Below are 26,934 nucleotides of genomic sequence, written 5' to 3' on the forward strand. Positions count from 1 at the left end.
ACCGCAAAACCAGATACAACGTGTCCCCCCACTTACAAAACCAGTGTAAATTATGTCCCTCGGCGGTTTTGACTCCGGTTTTGTCCGACATGGCAGCTGAGTCAGTGTAGGCCCCACATGTCAGGATGCCACGTCAGCAGGCCAGCCTCTCCCTTCCTCTCTCTTTCCTCCTCTCTTTATCTTCTCTCTGTACTCTAGGCAGGCCAGCTTCGTCGGCGCCGCCTTGCACGACTACGACCGGTGCAGCGGCGCGGCGCCGGCGCCAAGGACAACGAGCGGCCGCGACGAACGGAGGAGGGCGAGGTTGAGGGTCTTGAAGAACGTTAGGGACTTCATGTCGGCAGCGCCGCGGCGGGAGCCAAAGCGGGCGGCGGGGTCCTTGGCGAAGAGGCAAGCGATGAGGTCACGCGCGTCGGCGTCGGCGGGGCCGCACGACCTCACCGTCACCGGCTCGGCCACGAACCGCAGAGGCACCACCGCCACTTGAACCGGAGGAGGTGGTCCGGGAAGCAGGACGCGCCACCGCCGGCCGTGTCGTCTCGCTCATCGTCGATGTCGCCGTCGAGCGATAGTGAGCTTGATGTGAGCTAGCGAGGGGGGGGAGAGACCAGCGGCGGTGGCCGTCGAGGGAGGAGGGGAGCCGGCGGTGAGCGCATACGGAGAGGGAGGATGTGGGGCTAGCGAGGGAGGAGAAATCGACGATGGCACGGGTTGGCGTCGGGATGGAAGAGAAATGGCGGCGCCGGGTGGTTGCATCCGATTGGATGGCGATGGTGGTGGCGACACGCGGCCGAAGGGGTGGCGCGGCGTCGAGCGGCGGCAAGAATGGTGGGCAGCGGCAGCTATACAACGGCCGGTGGCGGCTGCCGCTCGCATCTAGCTCCGCCCCGCCGGCCGAGCCCCGTTCCACCCTCAACAGCCCCGCCCAGCTCCTCCCCCGGTGGCGGCAATGTGGGAGGGCATGCGCGGGAGGCCGTGCAGTGCCACCGCCGCTTCGTCACCCGTTGCCGGCCGCCGGCCGCCGGTCTCCCGCCTCCCCCACCGGCCGGCTGCCTTGCCCACTGCCGAGCCGAACTGTGGAGGAAAGAAGAGAGGGGGGGGGAAGAAGGGACTGACACGTGGGGCTCACGTGGGTCCCACACTGACTCAGCTGCCATATCGAATAAAACCGAGATCAAAACCGCCAAGGGACCTAGTTTGCACTGGTTTTGTAATTTAGGGGACGTGTTGTATCCGGTTTTACGGTTAGGGGACGATTTTGTAATTCAATGATAAGTTAAGGGACCTTGGGTGTACTTTTTCCTTTTGATTAGTTGGAGCCTTGGAGGCCCAACACGGAGACCGGGCCCAATTCGGACTCTCCCCCATCTCGGCGGCGACGGCGGCGATGGCGTCAACCGGCGTCAAGCTCATCGGCGAGTGCCCTACTCTCTCTCTCCTCCCTCTCGCTCGCCGCTCTTATGCTCCTACCTGGACTGACCCGGCCTTCTTCTTCTACTCCTCCTCTCATCTTCTTCTCCGTCTCCGGCGCCACCGCGACGAGCAGACATCGCCGTCAACTTCACCGGTATAACCGCCGCCTCCTCCTCCCGATTCTTATCTCGTTTTTCTCGGCTCACTGTCTGGCTCTCACGCTTTTCTACTTGCGTCTTGCTCTTTGCTGCTGCGATGCGAACGAACTGAAGATGGCATGTTCAGGGGCATCTACCACGGCAAGCAATGCCACGCCGCCGACATCCCCGCCGTGCTCGCCCGTGCGCGGGCGGCCGGCGTCGACCGCATCATCATACGCTGCTTTGCTGCCTGCCATTCCCCCTTTCGCTTCTTATTTCTTGCTTATGGCTCAGATTTGGTGTGCTTAATCTCTCGCTTTCTTGGTTTGGTCCGGCGGAAGGTCACCGGAGGTTCGCTGAAGGAGTCCAGGGAAGCGCTCGAGATCGCCGAGACCGATGGTGAGCTCAGCTGCTTCGATGCGGCTTGCTTTGACTATGTTCTCCTTGGTGCCTTCAAGGTGTTTGTTGTAATGTGCCTGAGAAGCTGTGATGTGCTTGTACGATGCAGGGAGGCTGTTCTGCATGGTGGGCGTGCACCCGACGAGATGCGGGGTAGGGGTGGATTGTATTCCATTCCTGTTTCATTGCTGACACCTGAGATTGGCGTGTGCCTTTCACGATTGGATTATGTAAATAGTGCTTTGCTGAATGTTAGGAGTTTGAGGAGAGTGGAGACCCGAAAGGGCATTTCCAGGCGCTGCTGGCTCTGGCGAAGGAAGGAATCGCGAAAGGCAAGGTGTGTGTATCACTTGTCCTGCAGGTCTATCATGTAGTGAAATGTTTCTTTTAAGTTCACCTGGGGATCCCCTCCTAAATATAGGAATTACATGTCAACCATCGGGTTTTATTCAGGAATTAGATATCTTAAATGCATTGTCGTAGCAGTCCTGTTCTTGAGGGAGGTAAGCTATTGAAGATCACCCATTACAGTGTTTCCAGATTCTCCAGAAGAATAGTAAGAAGAAAGTGCTGCAATGCTGCTGTGGTAGTGCTTGATCTGCTTGTAGACTTCCCAAGCCGTGTCCTGTAGTGAAATGTTATTGCAATCTGCTTGAAAATAATTGGACTCACTGAATTATGTCTTTAGTTCTTAATATTAACGGAAGACCGAACTCAATGAGCAGCAGAGTTCTATCTTCTTTGCAGTATGCTTATTCTAGTGGTGTTGTAAAGTGCAAACGAACTCACTATCTAGTTATAAATATGCCTTGAGTTGGATTCCCTGAACATATAATCTTGTGCATAAATAGTTCAGTTATTTACTTACTCTTTTGTTCTGTCTTTTGGAGTCAAAACTTGCAATATTCTGATATGGGTTTCAATTCCTACAGGTTGTAGCAGTGGGAGAATGTGGTCTGGATTATGATCGACTTCACTTTTGTCCATCGGATGTACAGAAGAAGTATAGTCTCACACAAGCACATCGAAGAATGATAGTTATTCGCATATTTTCTGAGCAATTTTGTGCTGTTTAGGTACTTCAAGAAGCAATTTGAATTGGCTGAAGCAGTAAAACTGCCAATGTTTCTTCACATGAGGGCTGCTGGTGAAGACTTCTGTGAGATTGTATCAGAAAATCTGCATAGGTAATGCTCAATCTGTATACCAATACCATAATGACCACAAAGACAAATAATGATATTGGCAAGGAGCCAAGGACTACTGAGTACTGCTTTATACTCCTCCAGTGTTCTAGATCAGCACAACTAAAGATGCTGACAATAAGATTAGTTACGTTTCTTTATGTCTCACTTTCTGAAAATCACTTTGACGTGTCTGCATATTTTCAAGTCTGAGAACCATATTTCTCTATCTCAGATTCCCTGGCGGTGTTACACACTCCTTCACTGGAACTTCAGAGGACCGTGATAAGCTTCTTTCCTTTGAAAAGATGTTTATAGGTCATCTCCCCCCTCCCCTTGATGTTACATATTTGCATGTAGTGCATCTTGATAATTATAGAACTTAAAGAGTACCACAACACTTCTATTTGTAGTCGAAGTTCATTTCAGTTTCTGCTGCAAGTTTGTTCTTTTTTTGGTGAAGACCTCCATTTGGGCAATTAGATGTGAATAAAAATATTAGTAGCAATTAAAACGTTCTCATTCCATTATAATTCAGTTATGTCAGGTAAACCATACTGACTTAATGTACCAATGCATGTATTAATGGATGCTCTCTGAAGACTAGTGAAAATTTCGAGGTTCTACAAGGTATTCCTGCAGAGAGAATGATGATAGAGACAGACTCTCCATACTGTGATATTAAAAATACTCATGCTGGAATCAAGCTCGTAAAGTCTGTCTGGCCATCCAAGAAGAAAGAAAAGTACGAGCCGGATTCTACAGTAAAAGGTCGCAATGAGGCCTGCTTAGTCAGGTAATTCAACACAATTATGCGTAAACTCTAATAAGGTAATTGTTCAGTAAGTATTTGACTGGCCTGCAATGCATGAACACCTGAAGTTATTATTTGCTTTTCATGCTCCTTTTACTTGGTTCTTCTGAGGAAACACAGCAGAAGTAATGCTCATCATTCTGAGAACATTAAACTATTTTGTTTTTACCACATGCTTGTTGAAATGTCTTACTTGACTAATAAAATACTGACCATTGGCAGTTCAATATGATGTTTTGCAGATATTTATTTGGTTATCATTTTCCATAGATGCAGAATCATTTGCCCAGATTTTAAGCTAAATCAATTTAAATTCTTATCATAATTAATCATGAATCTTTCGATGGAACGGAAATTGATTTCATCAACCTTTTCTTTTGTTTATACTTTATACTTGCACGAACAGAGTTGCAGCCTTGGGCACTCTGTGCCATGATAACATCAATCATGCAGACCATAACAACCACAGTTTATAACAATTTCTAGTTGATCAAACATGCAAAACCTAAAACTACAAGCTCTTTCTTTCTCGCTCAACAAGGGAAGCTGATGACATAGTTGCATGTCCCGGTGTCGCCTCTCTTCATCCAGCATACCTATCTCAAAAGAAAAACATACATACGAGATCACAAACACATATAGTGCGTTTGGTTGCTCGTATTCCCCTAGCCTAGCCCATCTCTCTCATCCAGGCTGAGTTTGGCCTGGTTGAGATGATGCACATGCAGCTGTTTGGTTGTTTGCATTAGACTAGCTAGGCTGACACGAGATTTTGTTTGGTTACTCGTATAAGAAATACAGTTTGAAAGAGAATTCGTTTGGTTGGTTGCATGGATGGTAGGGGTAGGTATCTCTTTTTCTAAAGGGTGAGATTACCACCTAAAACTTGTGGACTACCATTTAGATAAGCTAAAATTTAACTCATGAAGAGTGTAAATTTCTAAGTACTAAACATTTGATTTTATCTTCTATATTAATTATTGATATTGATTCGTGGCAACAATTATTTTAAGAATCGTCAAATAAGCAGGATATATATACACCAGCACATCTGCACGGCACAAAGTTATAAAATAAGTGAAATAATTAGCAATGCATACAGTAAACATCATTATATTCCCACATTTCATGGTCACGGTTTGCTAGTCGGTGAAAAAAGAAAAGAAAAAAAAACAGAAAAAGAAACAGAGAGGAGAGGAGCTTCGTTGATGTCGCTAGGCCTGCCGCTCCGCCGAAGCCCCGACCTGCCGTTCGCCGTCGTGTGTGCGCTGCTGTTCGGAGCTGTCGGAGCAACAGGATCCGGTGGCCATGAGCCCGAGGCTGCTGGATCTGGCAGCGTCCAGCTCGTGGCCGCCGGATCCATTGGTATTTTGGCTGATGAAGGAAGGGAAGAGATGCAGCCAAGATGGGGAATCCGTGACCAGTGAGGAGGAATCCGGTGGCCGGCGAGGTTGGAGGCGGTGGCGCAGAGAGGGGCAGTCGCCGAAACCTCCAGCGAGCTCCTTCACGCCTCCCTCTATTGGATATGGCAGCAGCGTCCTCCGTCGAGCCTCTATCTGCTGGATCCGATGGCGACTTGGCGAGTGGCGACGTGCTCGAGGCCGCCGGTTCTAGCCCGTGAAGTAGAGACGGAGACGGAGGCTGTGGAGAAGTCGGCGAGGGTTAAGGATCTCGAGGTTGGAGACGATGGTGGGCGGCGACGACGATGGAGACGAGGGCGAAGAGCGGCGAGGAGCAATCGGATGGGCGAGAGAAACAAATGAGAGATGGGGGATCGACCGACCCCTACGCGTTGCCTGCACCCGCTCGTGCGCGCCTGCATCCACTCGTCCCCACGCGCTGCACAAGTCGAGCCTGGACGAGGAGCTACGAAGGAATCGGGCGTTCCCCCTCAGCCTGGCTGGGAGGCAGATTTTGCATCAGCGCATCCTGGTTCGCGCGTGCGAGCAGGCAGCCAAACACATGCACCACATCCCGCTGGCGCTGGATGCGAGCCACCCTATGTACAGGCAACCAAACACACCCATAATGACAGATTTTAATTGAGATAATAAGCATCAAGTTCATACATATGTTGCATATATTCATGATGACATCAATCATGCGGATCACATCCACAACCATTATAGTAACACTTAACTAACAACACTTACAAGTTGATCAAACAACCAAAACTTAAATTACAAGCTCTTCTCTGTCTCTGGGGAGGACAGGTGGGCAGGCAGGGGCTCCCAATGCTTGAAAGCTAGTAGCTCCTAATTTCATCTTATGAGTTAAATTCCTACGCTTGTGTGCGATAAATCCACTGGAATATACTAAGAACAGAAAATTAGCAAGGAAACGAATCCTCCATTGTCTCGTAAATTCTTCCTCAATACTGCAAAGCACAAAAAAATAGAAAGAGAGAAATGTTATGAGACTGCAAAATTTGTACTTGAGCAACATAATGAACACACAATCAACAGAGAAAAAAACAATTAGAGCTAGCGCATGGGCTCTAGTAATATATGATTTACTTACTTTGGCACTGGAGGCCATGGATACCAAGATTGACGAAACAAATGACGGTCCTCGATGATGGAACTGGATGAAAAAGGTCTCTTAGCCCCATTAAGAGAATCCACAAATGGTGTACTCATGTGGTTGGTTTTAGTCAAGGCCATGCCAGTTCTTGCTACCTGTATAATTAAGATGAAAACCACAAGTTAAATTCTAATAATATTAAACAAGGAAAACTGGCCAGTCACATATGGCAGGTTGGAACATGCATTGGTAATCAACATCATCATGATGATCAAAGATTACTAGGGTTTAATCTGTTTGTCACACTGCCATCATAAAGCCTAAGAAATTTCATGAACTACTTACCGATGATCTGCACAGTAGCGGCGTGAATTTCTTGGACAGGATGCGGATGCCGGAGACAGCCATCTCAGCAGTCGATCCGATAAAAAAAAAGGATTGGATTTTGAAGAGTTTTGTTCTTGAACGAATCAATCACTGCAATTGCTGCTGCTTATAAAGAAGTGCTCAATAATTCCGAATCCGAACAACATTTGGAAGCAAAAAAAAAAGGAAAAAAATTAGTGTAGGATTAATTAGGTTTCAATTATTATAAACTCAAAATATAAATTTATTTAAATCTCTACTATTATAAAAGTTTAAGATGTTTTTGCCGTAGTTTTTTGTCAGTTATTGTGTGTCCAAATCGGATCAGGATTCAGGAGTTTGGAGTTTCGTCGGTTCCGCCGGTCGGTAGGCGTGCACGTTGATCCGTCAGCTTCACCTCTTCCTGACCTGTCCGTCCCGTCCCACGCTTCTCCAAGGGACGCTTCTCCGACTCGATCTCTTCGTCTCCTCTTTCTCAATTCGAACTGATCTCTTGCGTTTCACTGCCTCCATATAACAACGCCCATATTTGCTTCATTAATCACACGGTCTTTTTTCGTGATTGGACAAGGAGGACGAGGCCAGGTGGCTGCATCGGCCCTGGTAGGAGTCCATGACCTCCGGTGAGCATGATGCTTCATCCTTGTACGCAATGGCTGTGAGCTTGTTTACTTGAAGGAACTGATCGTGATTTTGTTGTAAGGTGGGTTAATTGTTGAGCAAATTTTAGCTTTTTTGGTTGCAAAACTATTTTTATGGTACAGTTCATGTGAAACATCAACTTTTCCCCTGCAGTTCATTACTCGATGCCTTCTTGTTTCAGAAAAAAAAAAATCTCCCTCCGATTTTTTCATAAATCGGATCGGATCAATAGCAAGCTTCTGCGATGAGGAGGTGACTGGCTGCTGCTTATCCCACGGCCATGGAGTCACGACGCAGAGGTTCGATTGTGCTGCGACCTTCTGTTAGCCACTGGATTCACTAGCATGGGATAGGTCTCAATCGGTGTCGGGAAGGGCTACCGTCACTAAGCAAAGATCACTGATATGAGATATTATCTTAATCGGGTATTTGGCCGGCATGGATTATAGTGATCTCAATCGAGCTAAGTATAAGGCCTGTCATAGATAGGTTTGGCCCAGCATATGAGTCAAACGAGATTAGTTATGGCACCTGTCACAGATGACTAATCTCAAACGGGCATATCATGAAGCTCGTCACGTATATCTCTATCTCTACTATTATAAATTTTGAATATGTTTTTGCCGGTATTTTGGTACGTCATCCGTGTATGAGTCAATTTTTAAGTTCGTTTGCTTTTGGAAATACATATCCGTATTTGGGTCGGTTTTTAAGATCGTTCACTTTTGATAATAGAAGGAATCATATAAGAAATCTGTTTAAAAACCTCAAGGTTATGAGCCTCGTGAGCTACCAAACTGCTCTACTCCGCTCTGGAGCGCTGGAAACCGGTGGACGATCAGACTCCTAACTGCAGCTCATGATTTTCTAAAAAAAATATATATCCAAGCGAACTCACGGGCATTTAACAATAAATTTCATCTTAACTAAACCATTTAACAATAATAAGATTAAAATAAACTTCACCCGTTGCAACGTACGGGCATTTTTTCTAGTTTAAAGAAAATTAAAAGAACGAGACGAAACTCAAGTTTGGTTAGTTGGAGCCTTGGAGGCCCAAACACGAAGACCGGCCTCGGCCCAATTCGGACTCTCTCCCCATCTCGACGGCGGCGGCGGCGGCGGCGATGGCGTCCACCGGCGTCAAGCTCATCGGCGAGTGCTCTACTCTCTCTCCTCCCTCTCCTCCCTCTCGCTCGCGACTCTCATGCTTCTACCTGGACTGACCCGGCCTTCTTCTACTCCTCCTCTCATCTTCTTCTCCGTCTCCGGCGCCACCGCGACGAGCAGACATCGCCGTCAACTTCACCGGTACCCACCTCCTCCTCTCCTCACGATTCTTATCTCGTTTTTCTCGGCTCACTGTCTGGCTCTCACGCTTTTCTACTTGCGTCTTGCTCTTTGCTGCTGCGATGCGAACGAACTGAAGATGGCATGTTCAGGGGCATCTACCACGGCAAGCAATGCCACGCCGCCGACATCCCCGCCGTGCTCGCCCGCGCGTGGGCGGCCGGCGTCGACCGCATCATCGTACGCTGCTTTGCTGCCGGCCATTCCCCCTTTCGCCTTCTTTCTTGCTTGGTTTCTACTTTCTTATGGCTCGGCTTTGGTGTGCTTAATCTCTTGCTTTCTTTGGTTTGGTCCGGGCGGAAGGTCACCGGAGGCTCGCTGAAGGAGTCTAGGGAAGCGCTCGAGATCGCCGAGACCGACGGTGAGCTCAGCTGCTTGGATGCGGGTTGTTTTGACTATGTTCTCCTTGGTGCCTTCAAGGTGTTTGTTGTAATGTGCCTGAGAAGCTGTGATGTGCTTGTACGATGCAGGGAGGCTGTTCTGCACGGTGGGCGTGCACCCGACGAGATGCGGGGTAGGGGTGGATTGTGTTCCATTCCTCTTTCATTGCTGGTACCTGAGATTGGCGGGTGCCTTTTGCGATTGGGTCATGTAATTAGTGCTTTGCTGAATGTTAGGAGTTTGAGGAGAGTGGAGACCCGGAAGGGCATTTCCAGGCGCTGCTGGCTCTGGCGAAGGAAGGAATTGCGAAAGGCAAGGTGTGTGTATCACTTGTCCTGCAGGTCTATCATGTAGTGAAATGTTTCTTTTAAGTTCACCTGGGGATCCCCTCCTAAATATATAATATATTTGGCATTTCTTTTTCAAAGACCATGCAAATAGTAAGAGAACATATAGGGTGGCAGAAAGTACCTGTTTCCATATAGGAATTACATGTCAACCATCGGGTTTTTTTCAGGAATTAGATATCTTAAATGCATTGTCGTAGCAGTCTTGTTCTTGAGGGAGGTAAGCTATTGAAGATCACCCATTACAGTGTTTCCAGATTCTCCAGAAGAATAGTAAGAAGAAAGTGCTGAAATGCTGCTGTGGTAGTGCTTGATCTGCTTGTAGACTTCCCAAGCCGTGTCCTGTAGTGAAATGTTATTGCAATCTTGCCATATATTTTGCTTGAAAATAATTGGACTCACTGAATTATGTCTGTAGTTCTTACTATTAACAGAAGACCAAAATCATTGAGCAGCAGAGTTCTATCTTCTTTGCAGTATGCATTTTCTAATGGTGTTGTAAAGTGCAAACAAACTCACTATGTAACAATATCTAGTTATAAATATACCCTGAGTTGGATTCCCTGAACATATAATCTTTTGCATAAGTAGTTCAGTTATTTACTTACTCTTTTGTTCTGTCTTTCGGAGTCAAAACTTGCAATATTCTGATATGGCTTTCAATTCCTACAGGTTGTAGCAGTGGGAGAATGTGGTCTGGATTATGATCGACTTCACTTTTGTCCATCGGATGTACAGAAGAAGTATACTCTCACATAAACACATCGAATAATGATAGTTATTCACATATTTTTCTGAGCAATTTTATACTGTTTAGGTACTTCAAGAAGCAATTTGAATTGGCTGAAGCAGTAAAATTGCCAATGTTTCTTCACATGCGGGCTGCTGGTGAAGACTTCTGTGAGATTGTGTCAGAAAATCTGTATAGGTAATACTCAATCTGTATACCAATACTATATAGGCAAGGAGCCAAGGACTACTGAGGAGTACTGCTTTGTACTCCTCCAGTGTTCTAGATCAGCACAATTAAAGAAGCTGACAATAAGATTTAGTTACGTTTCTTTATGTCTCACTTTCTGAAAATCACTTTGACGTATTTGCATATTTTCAAGTCTGAGAACCATATTTCTCCATCGCAGATTCCCTGGGGGTGTTACACACTCCTTCACTGGAACTGCAGAGGACCGTGATAAGCTTCTTTCCTTTGAAAAGATGTTTATAGGTCATCTCCTTCCCACCCCTTGATGTTACAAATTTGCATGTGCTGCACCTTGATAATTATAGAACTCAGAGTACCACAACACTTCCATTTGTAGTCAAAATTCATTTCAGTTTCTGCCGCAAGTTCGTTCTTTTTTGGTGAAGACCTCCATTTGGGCAATTAGATGTGAATACAAATATTAGTAGCAATTAAAACGTCTCATTCCATTATAATTCAGTTATGTCAGGTAAACCATACTGACTTAATGTACAATGCAGGTATTAATGGATGCTCTCTGAAGACTAGTGAAAATCTTGAGGTTCTACAAGGTATTCCTGCAGAGAGGATGATGATAGAGACAGACTCTCCATACTGTGATATTAAAAATACTCATGCTGGAATCAAGTTCGTGAAGTCTGTCTGGCCATCCAAGAAGAAAGAAAAGTACGAGCCGGATTCTACAGTAAAAGGTCGCAATGAGCCCTGCTTAGTCAGGTAATTCAACACAATTATGCATAAACTCTAATAAGGTTATTGTTCAGTAAGTATTTGACTGGCCTGCAATGCATGAACACCTGAAGTTATTATTTGCTTTTCATGCTCCTTTTACTTGGTTCTTCTGAGGAAACACAGTAGAAGTAATGCTCATCATTCTGAGAACATTAAACTATTTTGTTATTACCACATGCTTGTTGAAATGTCTTACTTGACTAACAAAATACTGACCATTGGCAGTTCAATATGATGTTTTGCAGATATTTATTTGGTTAGCATTTTCCATAGATGCAGAATCATTTGCCCAGATTTTAAATCAATTTAAATTCTTATCATAATCAATCATGAATCTTTCGATGGAACGGAAATTGATTTCATCAACCTTTTCTTTTGTTTATACTTTACACTTGCGCCTAACTTTTTCCTCCAAGAAAATTAATAACTGAAGATACATCAATCCCAGGCAAGTTCTTGAGGTTGTAGCTGGATGCAAAGGAATTGCTGACATTGAAGGCTTAAGTAAAACTCTGTACCACAACACGTGCAGGTAAGCTGTCCGTGCGTCATGCCTTGCTGTCTGGTCTAAGTACTCATCTAATGCAGTCAATTTCTCTAAATTTTACTAGTAATTTTGTCCTTGATGCTACAGCTCTGCATGTCTCCAATTTTCATCAGATCATGTTATTGAGCTCAATCTTTCATTTCTCTACCTTGCAGGCTCTTCTTCCCTCAGGACCTGGATGCTTCTGCTGATGCACAGCTTGAGAGTGGTGCGTTTATTCAAAATAGCTGATGGGACATGACAGAGCGTTTGTTACTTTGATATTCACTTAACGATGTTTGCTACCTTTTTTTTTTTTTTTGCTTGGTTAAAGATCTTGTACTTCGACAATTGCCAAATTGGCTTGCTATGAGAGTGTCGTTCATGTTCTACAAATGTTAATAAGGAAGTGAATCTCCACTACATCTACTATAACAGTCACATTGGATTACTCAAGTTTAGTTATATTCTAGAAGTAACGGTTTTCTAAAAAGTAGAAACAAATTGAAGAAAAGTAGAAACGAAGTATCACCCCAATTTATTCAAGTAATAGGTACACCTTAATGAATCCAATATTTTACTTCATATTACACAGAGAACATATTAACTGAATAAATATAGGAAGCAAAACAGTTGCACTTTAGATTTCTGCACAATATATTACAGCAATAACTGAAACTCGGAGCACCTCTATGTCTAATAATATTCTATTGGCTATGGCTCATATCCCATTTTAGCATCTCTTGTGTCAAAATTTTCAATTGGACAAGTACAATTTAGATTGGAATGCCGAATGGCAGAATAAGTAAATCAGTGCAACCATCAATTAGATACTAATAACTGGCAGCTGTCTGCAAGTTGCTCTCTTCCGTTTCAGCTTCAGAAGGTTCTGAGGTAATGCTCTGCTCTGTCTCTGCATCAGATGATTCTGAAGCAGTTTCTTCCTCCTGTGACTGCACTGTGCTAGGAGAACCAGCTGTTGGGTTCTGTTCCGCCATACTGAGCCTCAGTGGCCTTCCTTCCAGTTCCTGCAGATCATATACAATCATGTTAGCCACTGATTTGTAAATGAAGCTTCCAATCATGCTAGAACATGATTTTGAATTTAGCAAACATAAGAGTTTTGCATAGTGTATGATTATTATCTATCCATGGGATAAAGAAGCAACAAAGAAATTATCAGTGTGACCATCATTTGAGCACAAAATACTATCACAAATCAAACCTTAGTAACCTTGTTGCTGCATTCCATAATGGAAGCTAAAGTGCTAACATTTGCACCCCAGTAGTTCACTTATGCTATTAAATCAGTTGGCATCAGCTAATTCAGGTCCATCAAGAAGAAAGATTTAGATAGTTGAGAACTTTAGACAACACATACCACTCCATCCAATGCCTCCAATGCAGCCTGTGCATCCTCTGCAGTCCTGAAGGAGACGAATCCGAAACCCCTGGACCGACCGGAGTCGCGCTCGAAGATGACCCTAGCATCAAGCAAGCCGGGCTGCCCCTCGAACGCCGCCCTCAGAGCATCGGCACGCACACCCCACCCCAGGTTCCCGGCATAGATCTTGAATGTGCCGTCATCGCGCCTGTTCTCCCTTGTGGCCGCCGCCGATCCCACCGCCCTCTCCCCTCCCCGCGGCACCTCCGGGTAGTTCACCCTTGCAGTCCTCCCTCCAAGCAGCTACACATAAGGCACACAGCCACAATGCCACAAAATTGACCAGATTTCATAACTTCATTTACTCCAATAGCTCAATTTCAGTGAAATGGAGCAGAATTGCTTTGAATTGGTGTGTGAAAAAAACTCACGGCCCCATTGAACATCTGGATGGCGGTGGCAGCCTCCTCGGCGGTGGCCATGGTGACGAAGGCGAAGCCGCGGCTCCGGTCGGTGACCTTGTCATAGATTATCTGCACCAGTATGAGATCCACCATCAGATTCAGACCAAGATATAACTCAGAAAATGGGGGAAAATTTTTGAGGGTTTTGATTGGTTGGTCATGGAAACCTGGACGTTGTCGACCCTGCCGGCCTCGGAGAAGGTCTGGGAGATCTCGCCGGAGGTCATGGTGTAGGGGAGGTTGCCGACGAAGAGGCGGCCGGGCTCTTGCCCGAGCGCCGGCCGGCTTCTCGGCGGGTAGTATCCGCGAGGCGCCGCCACCGCCGCCGCCTCCTCCTCCTCCCCATCTTCCTCTTCCTCCTCCACGTACTCCTCCCCCTCTTCTTCCTCCTCGTTGGCGTACTCCTCCTCTTCCGAAGAGAACTCTCCACCGGCGGCGGCGAGGGGAAGCAGAATGCGGCGGCGATGACCGGAGGCGACGAAGAGGTTGAGGACGCCGACGCGGTGGCGGTGAAGGCCCTGGAGCCGTAGGTGAGCGGGAGGCAGTGGCACACGCTCGGTGAGGGCCGCGGCGGCGGGGTGTAGCAGCGAGCGGAACGCGACGGCGGCCATGGCCGTGGAGGAGGAGAAGATGGCGGGAGAAGCGAGGAGTGGAGCAGCGGTGGTGGCGTTGCTACTACTACTAATCTCTTATCCGCTTCTTAATGGGCCGTACTAAATAAGTCTTATTTACGTCCCTCATCTTTGCCACGGTCGAATTGTGGGATGTAAAATGAACTTCTTCAACACGTCCTAATAACTAGGCTCATTGTAATTGGGCCTATCTTTGGTTGGGCCTGGAGCCCATTAGGGCCCAAGGAGGTGGTGGAGGAGGAGGAATCCCTCTCCGACACCAACTCGGCGGCGGGCGGCGGCGCGACTCCTCCTCTTCTTCTTCTTCTTCCTCCTCCCCAACTTCTTTCCCAAGAAAGAAGCAGAGGTAACCACCACCAGATCACGGCAATGGCGTCTCCGGCGTCTGATCCCGCCATCGCAGCGCCCCACCTAGAGGCGGAAGAACCCGCCGTCGTAACGGTGGCGGCGGCGGCGGCGGAGGAGGCTGTGGTGGTGGCGGCGGATGTGGAGAAGGAGGGGGAAGGGGAAGATGAGGAGGAGGAGGAGGAGGAAGGGGAGTGTGGGTTCTGCTTGTTCATGAAGGGAGGGGGATGCAAGGAGGCGTTCGTGGCGTGGGAGGAGTGCGTGGAGGCGGCGGGGAAGGAGGAGGGCTCCGACATGGTGGAGCGCTGCTTCGAGGTCACCGCCAACCTCAAGAGGTGCATGGACGCGCACGCGGACTACTACGCCCCCGTGCTCCGCGCCGAGCAGGCCGTCAACGACCACGCCGACGCCGCCATCGCCGCCGACAAGGCAAAGGAAGGCGGGGAGAAGAAGCTAGATGCGGTGGCCCAGGAGGCCGCGTCCGCCGCCGACGAGAAGAAACAACAGGTTGAGGAGAAGTCGTCGTCGTCTTCTTCCTCGCCGACCACCACCATTGACGAGAGAAAGGAGAAAGAAGTGGTGACTGAAAAGGCTGATTCCTGAGTAACTTAACAGTTTTTTTCAAATTTGGTTAGCAATTGAGTTTATGATCTTACTGTGATTGATATGAGCAGAGCTACTATATCATAGATTCGTCAAGCTAATTTTTGGGTCCCTTTGTGGGGGAAATAAAGCCGATTACGGAATAATTGTTGGACATGATAAGCAATTTACTGAGGAAATTTTGATGCTAGTATTATGTTGTTTTGGCACACCCATGAGGAGGTTGCCTGTACTGGATTGTTGTCTCTTGTTGCATTGATTTTATACTGCTGGGTAGTTACTAATTACTGCTGGTGATTGCAATGTCTAATCTTGTTTAATTTTGAGTTCCACTGAAATCGCTATGCTGGATAAGTTTGGCCTAAGTGATGAACCATGAGCAGAATGTTCTAAAATCTATTGAGAACTGGACATAGTATACATACACTAGCTGTGAGGTTTTAGTCTTCAATCGCAATTGCTTTTGTTGTACTAAATGATAGCGATATTTTTAGTTGGTAGTAACTTGCTAGCGTTTTTTTAGTCAGAAATGCTTCTTTTATAGAAATCTCAGGTGAACAATACTGTGACTGCAATCTGATGTTTAAATATTATTGAAAATTTTACTGCATTTTTTTACCTGGTTCTGGTTAAACTTTTATAGGATTCATTTTGGCCATATTTGTGTAACAAGGCCTTTATATGGTACTAATGTGACCAATGCCTCTGATCATGTGGTGAAAAAGGGAAACTGTCTGTTAGCAGCAGTATAAATTTGTCATAGGTATTGTGCTTGATGGATAGGCTAGTATTTCATTTGTCTGAGGATTGGAATATTGTGCAATAAAAAGTTTAGTTACATTGTCTTGTTAACTATCCAAGATTTACCCTGCTAGTATTACGTGAGATAACTGAGGAGTGTTTTAAATTGGGATGGACCCATTTACATCTCGCTATGTTGACTCGAGTATTTCTCCTGTTTGTCCAAATTAATAAAATTTCCATGGTCTAGTAGGTTTTTGTTGTGTAGGCTAAAGCAACCAGCAGATTACAGACATGCCTAGACTAATTCAGAATATATGGTCATATACTCGTATATTGTCTTGGTTTTTCCTTGCAAGGTGATTTTTGCTTCTCTGTAATATAGTCTCCCTAACCATTCACCTTCTGAATGATGAGCTGCAAAATAACCAAACCGAGTGTGTGTTTTATGTTCTTGTCAGATTGATCGACTACTTTGGTATCACTGATTGTTGCTTGTAGTCAAACAAGGGAGAAGACTAACCTGAGAAATTACAGATGGATGATCCTTCAGCATGCCCTATTGTCCTGCTGTTTATTGTGTTTCAATGTTATCAGAATTTCAGCTTTATCAGATGTAAAACTTGGTAGTAGTTACCATCTGCAGCCCTCCATTCATCATCTACTGTGCATCTACTCTGTTCTTATTCATCTGATATGAAGATTTATGGGGACTGGATTACTGTACCTCACTTTGCAGTAATGCTATTAACTAATATAAATGTTCAACTCTCAATAAAATCCGGTCTGTGATACAAGATTTCCATGACTTGTCTTGGTTTCTACTTGCTAGGTGGTTTTTCTCATCTCCCTGATATAGTCTCCCTAACAATTAACCTTCTGAATGACGAGCTGCAAGAACCAAACCTTCTGAATTCTTGAGGTTTTTGTAAGATTGCTTGGCTGCTTTGGTATCACTGATTGTTGCTTGTTGCTTTTTTTTTTCAAACAAGGAAGAGCAGCTGTTTCCTGAGAAATTATAGATGGATGATGCTTCAGCTTTGCCCTGCTGTTTATTGCATTTCTATAATATGAGAATTCTTTCAGTTGCTCAAATGGAAAACCTGGCAGTTTACCATCTGCAAGACTTTGTTCTGATTCATCACTTATGAAGATTTATGGAGACTGGATTACTGTACTTTGAAGTAATGCTATTAACTACAAAAATGTTATGTTGTTTCAACTTTTAAGTAATGTTATTAACTACAAAAATGTTGTACCCAAATAAAATTTAGTCTATGAAATAAGATTTCCATGACTTGCAACTAATTCTACAACACAATCATTGTCAGCAAACTCTGATTGTTTTTAAAACAGTGTTAACACCTTAATAAACCTAGTCATCTAAGCACCAAGATCAAACTAGACATCAAAAATCAAAGGACACACAAAATGAGAGCCTAGATTTAAACAAATCTGCATCAAAATAAAATCAAATTCTAGTCCTTTTTACATGAGCAACTGAGAAGCAGTTTGCATCAGTTGCATGAAATTGATTTCCATTGCGCATACACTACTAGTCTACTACTACTACTACTACTACAGCCAAGGATGAATTGCCACCGGCGCCGGCGAGGTTCGCCGGCGACGGCCAGCGGCGGCGGTCACACCTTGAGGAGGTCGACGCGGCAGCCATGGTGAGGCGTCGCGGTCGCCCACTTCCCCTCGCCGCCGCCGCCGCCGCCGTCCATCATCGCGGCCAGCGACGGGAAGAACGCCGGCGAGCGGAGGTGACCCATCGCGTGGTGGAAGTCGCCGCCGTCGCCGCCGCCGCCCGCGCCCATGTCGTCGTCGTCGTCGTACACGCGCGTCGCCTCCGACGCCGACGAGCTCTTGTTGCTCGCCCCGTGGTCGCCGCCACCGGAGCTCACCGGCGCCGCGTCGGCGGCCGCGGCGGCGGCGGAGGAGGCGTTCTTGGTGTTGAGGAAGCGGCCGCCGCTGCCCCGCGCGCGGCGCATGGCGTGGCGGTGGCGCGACTCGTGGAGGTACGGCTGCGCCGTCGCCGAAGAAGAAGAAGAAGAAGAAGAAGACGAGTCAGTCACTGTCACTGCCAGTTCGCCGGCGAATTGACAAGGGAAGGAGACGACGACGAGCACTCGCCGCCGCCGTCGCCGTCGCCGCCGTCTTACCTTCCGGCTCCGGGAAACCCGGTGCTCCCGCTCCGCCTTGGCGCGCGCCAGCCGCCGCCGGATGATGCCGTTGAACTGCTTCGCGTTGACGTAGATCGGACCCACGTCGGTGGCGATCGCCGGCGGCAGCAGCATCCTCCCAGCCTTTGAAGCACACAAAACATTCAGAGAAAATATTCACAGTAAGCATCTGAAACTTCTTCAGATTCTTGTCAAAATGGCATGGCATACTGATGCTGAATCTGAACTGAAGTTTACACATGGATTTGGACAGAGATGTTCAGAGATCAAGAAGACAAGAACTGAAGAACATATATACCATGGTTTGAGCTCCATAGGGGGAGTAAACACCATAGCTTTGTTCAGAGTTGCAGAAGTTGGTGCAAACCTTCAGAGTTGCAGAAACAAACAGTTAGCTGGTTCAACCAAAGATGTTTTTGAGATTCAGTTTCTGGAGTAAATCTTGAATTGGGTAAGAGAATTCTCACCATGGAGTGGCCAAGGGCTAGCTCAAAGTGTCCTTGGTACTCCTGCAATGGCGAGTACGCGGCGATGGTCGGCGCGGAGGACTCATGGAACTTCAGATCTTTGCCAAGATCAGAGTCACCTGAAAACCACAGAGGTATTTTGTCATCATGGATATTTCTTAGTACTTGACAATATATTTTTTTATTTTTATCAAAGTATCTTGTCTGACTATGTTCTGCTGGGGGAATTAGTGGGCAGGGAAGATTCCAACCAGGGAATAACAATTAAGAATGTTTTTGGAATCTCATCTAGAATACAGAAGAGAGTAGTGCTGCCTATTAAAACATTTGAAGCATTAGATCCTTTTCTGATAAGAGTGATGTCATTTGCTCTAAAGCTTTTTCCCTTGTTCAGTCTCCCAAAAGACTTTCAGTTCCACTTTTATAAAAGGGAATAAAATGCACTGGTTCAGTCCAAAGCCTTTAGAGGGGAGCCTGATTCCATTCTTGCAAAACTATGGCCATACTATCTGCCAGTAATGAACATTCCAACAAGTACATAGATTTCCACAAAACAAATTAATTAACACTAAAATAATGTTCTAATCTGTACCCCCTTCAAAACATAGTTTAAAATAAAACACTTCTTTTTCCCAAGTTTTGTAACTCAGTTCATCCAGGCCCACCCTTTCTGTGTGCTGGTACTACCAGATTTCCAGTGGTAACATCTCTCCTTTTTCTTTTTCAGTTTTCTTCAGTTGTAAAGCTGCATGACATTGGGCAGCTTTCCTACTCGACAGTAAATAATCTCCTATGTGCCCAGTACTACTTGCTTACTCTTGAAAAGAAACAAAAAGATGATTAGGAGCAGAAACACCTCTTAATAACTGTGGCAACAACAACCTCACCTCCTTCACAGAATCAGTGACCCCAAAATCATCATCATTTAAAGTTTCCTAGGACTTGGACCATGAAAGTTTTCAGGACCACAGCATCATATCTACAATCTTTTCTTCACTGCACCGCAGTAATTAACCGAAATGGCCGGCGGCCAACACCCGGAATGGCCGGCCGGTACACCATCTCCACCATGGGAGGACAGCGGCGCCACCGCGACGGCGTGAATGCGCCATGAACGAGACACACCTCCAATGATCATCTTACTACAAATCTTGGACAAGTTCTTGGGACTCACCTGAGATGATTGGGAACTTCATGGCAGGGCTTCCAGGAGCTGGAGGAGGAGGGTGGTGGTGTCGCTCCGGCGGCATTGCCGGGAAGTGGTGGCGCTGCTGCAGCTGCCGGCCGGCGGCGAGGATCTGGTGGTGGTGGTTTTGCAGGATTCGGGTGTCCTCCATGATTGTGTTGCTTAATTGGCAGAATGATTCTTCTCCTCCTCCTGTTCCAAGCAGTGTTTGGGATCCAGCTCCGGCTCCGGCTCCAGCCCACCATGGCAATGCGTGAGCGGCGGCGCCGCCATTGCCGCCACGGCCGGTGATCGCCTGAAGCCCATGGCCGTGATCTTGGAAGCTCAGAGCTGCCTGCAAGAACGGAAAATTCTTCCATGAGAGGGAAGAAAAGCTTGGAAGTTTGAAACCACAGCCCAAGAAAGCAAACTACATATGCAGAAATGGAGACAGAGAAGCCTATATCATCAAAAACACAATTTCTTGGAACTATAGCTGATGCAAGTGCAACACATGGAAGTGCAAAGAGAACACTGAAACTAATTCAGAACACCAAGCCACCTACACTTCTCATGGCTAATAATGATGATGATGCCAAGAACACAAACTCAGAGAAATCAACCAAACCAAGGTACTGATGCAGTGTGTGTGTGTGCTTAGCTCAATCTATCTGACCATCTATCTCTCTACCTCTATGTGTATATATGCAGGTAAGCTGCTGCTGAATCCAAGGCAGGAAGAGAGGAGAGGCAGCAGCTGGAGCTGGCCAATGAGAGGAAGCTTTCGTGACACAAAGAAAGCCCTTGTGGTAATTTTTCCAAAACTTCAGTAAGTAGATGTTACTACTAGTATCATTGATTATTAAAATTAATTCAATCGCCATCCGTCCTTGGATCTTCCGTGGCCAGCCACTCTGCGCAGCATTCAACACGAAACACTGTTCATGATGTACCATTGCACAACGGCTGCCCCTATAAAACATCACCAGAGCATTGATCATATGGACCCTTTCAGGTAGGCCCATTCTTCTTAATTTGCAACTAAATAAACCTGCGTAAGTTTTTGTATCGTTTGTGTGTTTTTTGGTTTGTTTTTCACATTGTGGCGCTTGGGCTAGCCATAATTTGTTGCTCAGAGGATGAAAGCCATCACAATGTCCCTGTTTTATAACTGTGTATGGATGGATAATACGTTGTTTTGACTAGTTTACCGATGTCGACACAATTTCATATGACCGTGAGTTGATTAGTCATGAACATATACCATGATTAGCTTAGGCGTCCAACATTAAACAAAAATATGTTTTCTTTTCATTCTATTTGTGTAACAAATAGATTCTCTAATTTCTACCAAACTACTACCGAAGTTCCAAAAATATATATTTTGATGCTCCAGTTTTCCTTTTCAGAAACTAAAATTACACTTGTCAGCCAACAATCCAGCCATGCCAACCAAGTAACCAACCCAAGACACACATACCCAAGATTTCCTCTAACCACAGTGATCACATACTGCACAACCTCACCAACATTATTTATTCTAGTAAGCACTACTCTGACTGAACTTTATCATCCTAACCTACTTTGCCACTTGCCAGATATAGTCAAGCTGTGAACTGGAGCAGCAACCATTGGGAACAGAACTCAGCAAAGCAAGCAAAGAAAACATGAACCTAGGAAAAAAAAAACAATGAGGACAGGCAAAGGCAGCTGTGTAACTGTCCCTAGATCTCTTCAACCTTTATGCTGTGGTAGCCAGTGTATAGTGTACTAACTGACTTCCACAACTGCTACTGGTTTCTTGGTTAAATTGCTCTTGTAGAAGCAACAGTTTTTTTCAGTTTGAGTGATGTTTTTTTTTGTCTATGCACAGAAAAGAATCAAAGGATGCCAATGACTGTCTAATCAAACTTTTTTTTCCTCTGCCATGTACTGAAGTAGGAGTACTATATTACCTGGTATACAACCGTTTATAGCAGCCTACTAGATTTCCAAACAATGCTAGTTCTAACATCCGTGGTTAATTAAAGATATTTGTGGAATTGAATCTTTGTACAGACAATGCAGTTTAAGGCTATCCCCAAATGCAGATGGCAAATGAACATTTGAGGGAACATGATTTGATTAGAGTGTGTCTCCATGATAATTATAGTGTGATTTTATAGTTTTGTCAGGTCGAACTGCATGCACTTGATTAATTAGGTGCTTATGGCTTGTTCTTTTGAAAAGTCTACATGAAAAATATCACAACTAATGTACAGTACTTAGCTGAAACATTTACACTATTTAGCCAAAAAAATTTTGTGATTGAACTTATTTAGCAGTACAAAATTAGTGACAGGTAGAAGAGACTAATGTGATCCAAAATTAGTGACTGATAGAAGACAGCGGTGGTCTAAGGCCAGTCCCAACCCAAGACACTAGACATAGTTTTCATAAACTCCACATCATTAAGAAACTAGTACTAGACACTACTCTTTCAATACAAACACCACTTTTTCATACTTAAATTTAATGCTATTTATCTCACATGATGCCTAGAATGTTATGTAGAAACCATGTCTCATGCAAGACCTGGTTTCCTTCTCTTTCCTCATTTACTCACTTGCCACATCATCTTTCATTTTAGATGGCGACACCATCCTAATCATTGGGTTGGAAATGACCTAAAACACTATCAACCAAGTTACTTATAGTAAAAGAAAGTTAACCAGATTGAAGGCAAAATCAATTTTTTTCAGCAGTGGCTAGCTTAGGGCTTAATTCTACACTGTTCCACATTTATGGCACCATATATGCCATTCCACAGTTAGCTGGCCCAGCAAATACATACTATGATATGACGTTTAACAACAAAAGTATTGGACATAAATTTTCTTTGGTGGAGGTTCATTCAGAGAGTACGTTATGAAACTTTTAAATTAGTTATGATATATGCTATTTCTTTCGTCTCAAAATATATATATTTTTAGTTCAATTTTATTTTAATATATAGCTATTCTCCATCTACCCCTCATCTTAAGCAATTACAACTATTTTCTATTTAATTTCTCTATCTATTTTCTTTCTCAAACAGTCACAAATGTTGCACCATTTAATTTCACTTACTTTCTTAATTTCTGTGAAGGGATTAGGATATATTTAGGCTCTATATATATTCGTCCGCATTCAGCATTTTAATTTGGACGTGACACCGTCTTCAATATCACCCACTTGTCCTTTCGTGTATTCATGCATTTCACCAATTTTGAGCTAAAGTTTGGTCAAAAGATTCGCTGTGTAAATTTTGGTACTCATCGATCGTTCACCTCGAAGCTTAGCACAAATTTACTGACACAAACCATCATTTTTCCCAATTATCTTGCACTGATTAAGGGAGAAGATGACCCATGCATTTACCAGAATATAGGAACCATTTTATCATCCGAGTTAGTCTTACGTTAATTATAACCAGGTTTACAATATAGTTTTATTGTATTAAAATGATGTAGCCAAGTTTGCCATGAAAATCAAACCATACAACAATTTTTTTTTCTTTCATTGCCATGTCGCACGGTAAGATTGGCGATGTTTCTTTTTGTTCTTTCAACATTTCTCCTCCCCGAAATGCTAAAAATACTTTTTGGTAATTGGCTTATGGGAGTACCTAGATCCGTTAAAAAACTGATTTTGTTTGGAACTAATGCTTTATACTGTTGAATTTGGCATTGTCGCGATGATATAGTAGTTTTCAATAACAAAAAATTGTCTAACTAATGTAGGTTATTTTCATGTCTTTTAGCTAACTGCATTCTTAATTCTTGATGCTTTCACGATAGGAGCAGGATAATGTACACAATAGAGGTAAAGTCTTAAAATCAATAGCCAAAAGTCTTTTATTTCACTTTGAATGGCGTAGTTACTGTAAAATAACATTACAGACTATATGTGTTTTCTATTCGGTATTTTAGTTAAATATTATTGGACAGGAGATGTGTGGATTTGTCTCATAACCTCGAGTCTTTTTGTTTATCTCTTTTCTTAGACTCGTTGGTCATGTGTCCTGTTGATAGAGGCAAGAGATATAAACTATTTCTATTATCTGAAAAGAAAAGGTTCATCCTAACCAAAGCTTTCACATTATTAATTTTTAAAGACTTACATCTATACTATTATAAAAATTGAAGATGTTTTTGCCGGTATTTTGGTACGTCATTCGTGTATGAGTCAGTTTTAAGTTCGTTTGCTTTTAGAAATACATATTCGTATTTGAGTCAGTTTTCAAGATTGTTCACTTTTGGTAATACAGAAGGAATCATATAAGAAATTTGTTTTTAAAAAACTCACATGCTAACTTGAGATGATCAGACTCCTAATTGCAGCTCATGATTTTCTAAAAATATATATATCCAAACGAATTCTTACAGTGAATTTCATCTTAACTAAACCATATAACAATAATAAGATTAAAATAGACTTCACCCGTTGCAACGCACGGGCATTTTTCTAGTAAAAGTATAAAACATAAAGAATTATATCTTGGAAATTTTTAGAGAGGAAGTACACCCGTAAACAAGGTTACCATAATAATATCTAGTCAGACGCATAATTGAACATGTACACCAACTAATTAATTTGATTCGCCCATAAAGATAAATGAACCCAGTAGTTATGTTAGCTGATCAACAATTCGACCAATTGCATCATATCCATTGCTTAATTGGATTGGTTTCGCCCAATGGATAAACCTCGTAAAACGGCTTAAAGCTAGCTAGCTTGTTAATTACTGTAACAAGCAATTAATATATATATATATAGTAAGTACGATCGAGCCTCGTGTACGAGATCATCGATCCCAGCTGATTAAGCAAGTTCAATAGTATAGCCAACCGCTGGCTCCAAATCATCTATAGCCCATTCATACAATAGTTACCTATAAAAATATTCTACATCATTAATATCCGGTCCTACCTCTCATACACTCATAACGTATTGGAGTCTGTGTTGCAGCCGGCTATAAATTTGTAGCCCGTTTTCTTCTCTCTCTTATTTTTTCTTCTCGATATCGATATGTGGTTATAGCTGGCTTATAGCCTGTTATTGTACCTGCTCTTATCTTAGAGACACATCTCCAAGAACAAGAGAGCTAGCCAGCTGATTTAATTTTTAATTAATTACGTACACATAGTAGTATAGGACACAATAGTGCTTAGTTCTGCTCGATCTACGCAGCCATTCAGAAACAACCGAACACACACATTCACGTGCATGTCGACCCTCTCCTTGATCATCTTTTGCTTTAGTTTTTATCTTTTGTGCTGTCACTTTTCCTGCCTTCACTTAAGCTTAGGGCTACCCACAAAAATTGCATCTTGGACAGCTTTAAAGCCTTTAATCCATTGTCACTGGGCCTTTTCAGCAGTAGTACACAATTTGGTAGATCTACCTTGATATGGTTAAATCAATCAATTAAATTCGTACTCACACAAGTTCTACAACAAAAAGGGTATATATGTGTAAGATTGGAAAGGAGATAATACCGTGGAGTACTGGACAGTGGTGAAGCCAGCTCCTATGCAAGCCAGGTGGCCGACGGGCTGGGCTCCGCCGCTACCGATTGGCATCGATTTCCGTGAAATTAAACTGATTGACCATCGATAAATGCTATTCATTTTATATTGGCACACAGACCAAAGATAAATAATTATACTTATCATCTATTTAAACATGCTACTAGTCATTCCTCGTAAACAAGCGATTTATTAATATTTACATTTTTCAATGCCTATGTAGCTAATCTTGTGTGGAAGAATAGAGAGTCATGTATTAAATTCGAGAAAGTTATTAAGATGATAAGTTGTTGGATGAAATATACCTATCAAAAATAATTTTTTCAGATTTGGAAATATGCCTATCAAAAATAAATGGAGGGAGTATTAGTCATTTGGGTTTGAAAGTGTCGTTGGCTTCTTCACCACTTATGTAAGATACAATATTAAGCCTTGTGGGTATTTATTTATACATTGTACCGGATTTAGATCGATCAGTTAAACAAGAACTTACTGTATCCTAATATCTCTTTGACTATTATATTCTCCAAACATTAAAAAAAAGCATGTACATGAAATTCATGTTGAAATTTTCTCCATCATGTTTTGTTTTAAGAAATATATATTATGATGGAACAAAATTAATTAGCACATCACGAAGTAATCAGCTCTCAATTGATTCGGTTCCTGGTGGTGGAACCTATCTAGCCGGATTCAAGTCCTAATCCTAGACTTGGTATAGGTGCGCGCGCATTTACGACTAATTATTCTTTCAGTGGTAGCTAGACAACGTATCTATCAACGACGAGATGCCCATTGTAACTTTGTGAATCTTAAGATGCCAACCTAGTTTTTGGATGTGTTCATAAGGATATATAGGGTATGCATGTGTGTATTCATAGATTGAGCGTGCACACGTTTATAAGAGCGCAACGTGTTTCAAAAATAATAATAATAAGCACATCAACTAAGGAGGAAGCTCAATTAATTTCTAGCTTTTGTTAGGGATTACACGATCAGTTGATGTATATATATGATATCTCTCTGGTCTTGAAAACATGATGCTTTGAAATTTGAAAATCAATATATACAAACGACTTAATTTCTGTTGCAATAGAGGTACATAACCGGAATAAATTAATTATAATACTATAAAATCATTTTAATCTAGACACATATGATTCACATTTATCCAACGTCAATATATCTTTAAAAAATATCAATGCGACTCCAAAATTACAAGCTTGAGAAGTATACATATAGGTTGAAAATGGTTGGAGCTATTTCTCATTCTATAGTAGTCGATCTACAGCACTAGTTTTGATTAGATATGATATACACCTTCTTCCTAAGACGATATAATTGTAGCATTGATTTAGTACATAGGGTTCCATCGATCGACAGTATTGTTGGGTACAGAGGCCACTATCATAAATTAATTTCTTAATTTGTTTTGCTAATTAAGGGCCGCAAAATATACAAGGGTCGACTAGTCAGCTAGTACCGTCTAGCTGTTGCAGTCACACGCTCAATCGGATCACATTTTCAATGGAAACAATAAGTAAATATTATCAAAGTAAGGTAGTAATTAAATTGTTAATATTATTGCACGGCGCATAA

At 43.6% G+C, this 26,934-nt stretch overlaps 5 protein-coding genes and 1 long non-coding RNA gene across 10 annotated transcripts; 4 read left to right on the plus strand and 2 right to left on the minus strand.

Annotated features, from left to right (window-relative positions):
• Nucleotides 1-1,336: 1,336 nt before the first annotated feature.
• Nucleotides 1,337-7,542, plus strand: LOC4342435 (uncharacterized). Of its 5 annotated transcripts, none has more exons than XR_003243283.2 (10): nt 1,337-1,415; nt 1,547-1,567; nt 1,686-1,952; nt 2,062-2,105; nt 2,209-2,289; nt 2,885-2,955; nt 3,029-3,139; nt 3,372-3,454; nt 3,739-3,932; nt 7,168-7,542. XR_003243283.2 is itself a non-coding variant. In XM_015791649.3 (9 exons), exons 1-9 carry the CDS (start codon nt 1,388-1,390, stop codon nt 3,741-3,743), a joined length of 711 nt encoding a protein of 236 aa, XP_015647135.1. In that variant the 5' UTR covers nt 1,337-1,387; the 3' UTR covers nt 3,744-4,121. The 5 variants fall into 5 exon arrangements, 3 of the variants coding, with proteins under 3 accessions (XP_015647135.1, XP_015647134.1, XP_025882527.1); XR_010742467.1 differs by having other exon boundaries at nt 7,411-7,542; XM_015791649.3 differs by lacking the exon at nt 7,168-7,542 and having other exon boundaries at nt 3,739-4,121.
• A 977-nt stretch (nt 7,543-8,519) lies between these two features.
• On the plus strand, nt 8,520-12,219 carry LOC4342437 (uncharacterized). Its single transcript, XM_015791638.3, has 12 exons — nt 8,520-8,636; nt 8,772-8,792; nt 8,911-9,011; nt 9,135-9,192; nt 9,302-9,345; nt 9,449-9,529; nt 10,232-10,302; nt 10,377-10,487; nt 10,699-10,781; nt 11,039-11,255; nt 11,719-11,802; nt 11,973-12,219. Exons 1-12 carry the CDS (start codon nt 8,609-8,611, stop codon nt 12,046-12,048), a joined length of 975 nt encoding a protein of 324 aa, XP_015647124.1. The 5' UTR covers nt 8,520-8,608; the 3' UTR covers nt 12,049-12,219.
• Nucleotides 12,220-12,311: 92 nt separating this feature from the next.
• On the minus strand, nt 12,312-14,306 carry LOC4342438 (RNA-binding protein CP33, chloroplastic). Its single transcript, XM_015791639.3, has 4 exons — nt 13,812-14,306; nt 13,612-13,713; nt 13,178-13,483; nt 12,312-12,824 (listed from the first exon to the last, which is right to left on the minus strand). The coding sequence occupies exons 1-4, from the start codon at nt 14,253-14,255 to the stop codon at nt 12,630-12,632; spliced, it is 1,047 nt and encodes a 348-aa protein (XP_015647125.1). The 5' UTR covers nt 14,256-14,306; the 3' UTR covers nt 12,312-12,629.
• Nucleotides 14,307-14,607: 301 nt separating this feature from the next.
• Nucleotides 14,608-15,456, plus strand: LOC4342439 (uncharacterized). Its single transcript, XM_015791650.3, has one exon. The coding sequence runs from the start codon at nt 14,646-14,648 to the stop codon at nt 15,222-15,224; it is 579 nt and encodes a 192-aa protein (XP_015647136.1). The 5' UTR covers nt 14,608-14,645; the 3' UTR covers nt 15,225-15,456.
• Nucleotides 15,457-17,289: 1,833 nt separating this feature from the next.
• On the minus strand, nt 17,290-20,538 carry LOC4342440 (nuclear transcription factor Y subunit A-5). Its single transcript, XM_015790064.3, has 6 exons — nt 20,353-20,538; nt 19,796-20,141; nt 18,622-18,740; nt 18,453-18,521; nt 18,134-18,277; nt 17,290-17,995 (listed from the first exon to the last, which is right to left on the minus strand). The coding sequence occupies exons 1-6, from the start codon at nt 20,359-20,361 to the stop codon at nt 17,609-17,611; spliced, it is 1,074 nt and encodes a 357-aa protein (XP_015645550.1). The 5' UTR covers nt 20,362-20,538; the 3' UTR covers nt 17,290-17,608.
• LOC107281512 (uncharacterized) lies at nt 18,178-21,913 on the plus strand. Its single transcript, XR_003243284.2, has 6 exons — nt 18,178-18,315; nt 18,408-18,755; nt 19,349-20,418; nt 20,498-20,595; nt 20,696-20,801; nt 21,385-21,913. It is a non-coding gene; the product is annotated as an uncharacterized lncRNA (long non-coding RNA).
• Nucleotides 21,914-26,934: the final 5,021 nt, after the last annotated feature.

Source organism: Oryza sativa, chromosome 7 (genome assembly GCF_034140825.1).
Source record: "Oryza sativa Japonica Group chromosome 7, ASM3414082v1".
Classification (NCBI taxonomy): Eukaryota; Viridiplantae; Streptophyta; class Magnoliopsida; order Poales; family Poaceae; genus Oryza; species Oryza sativa.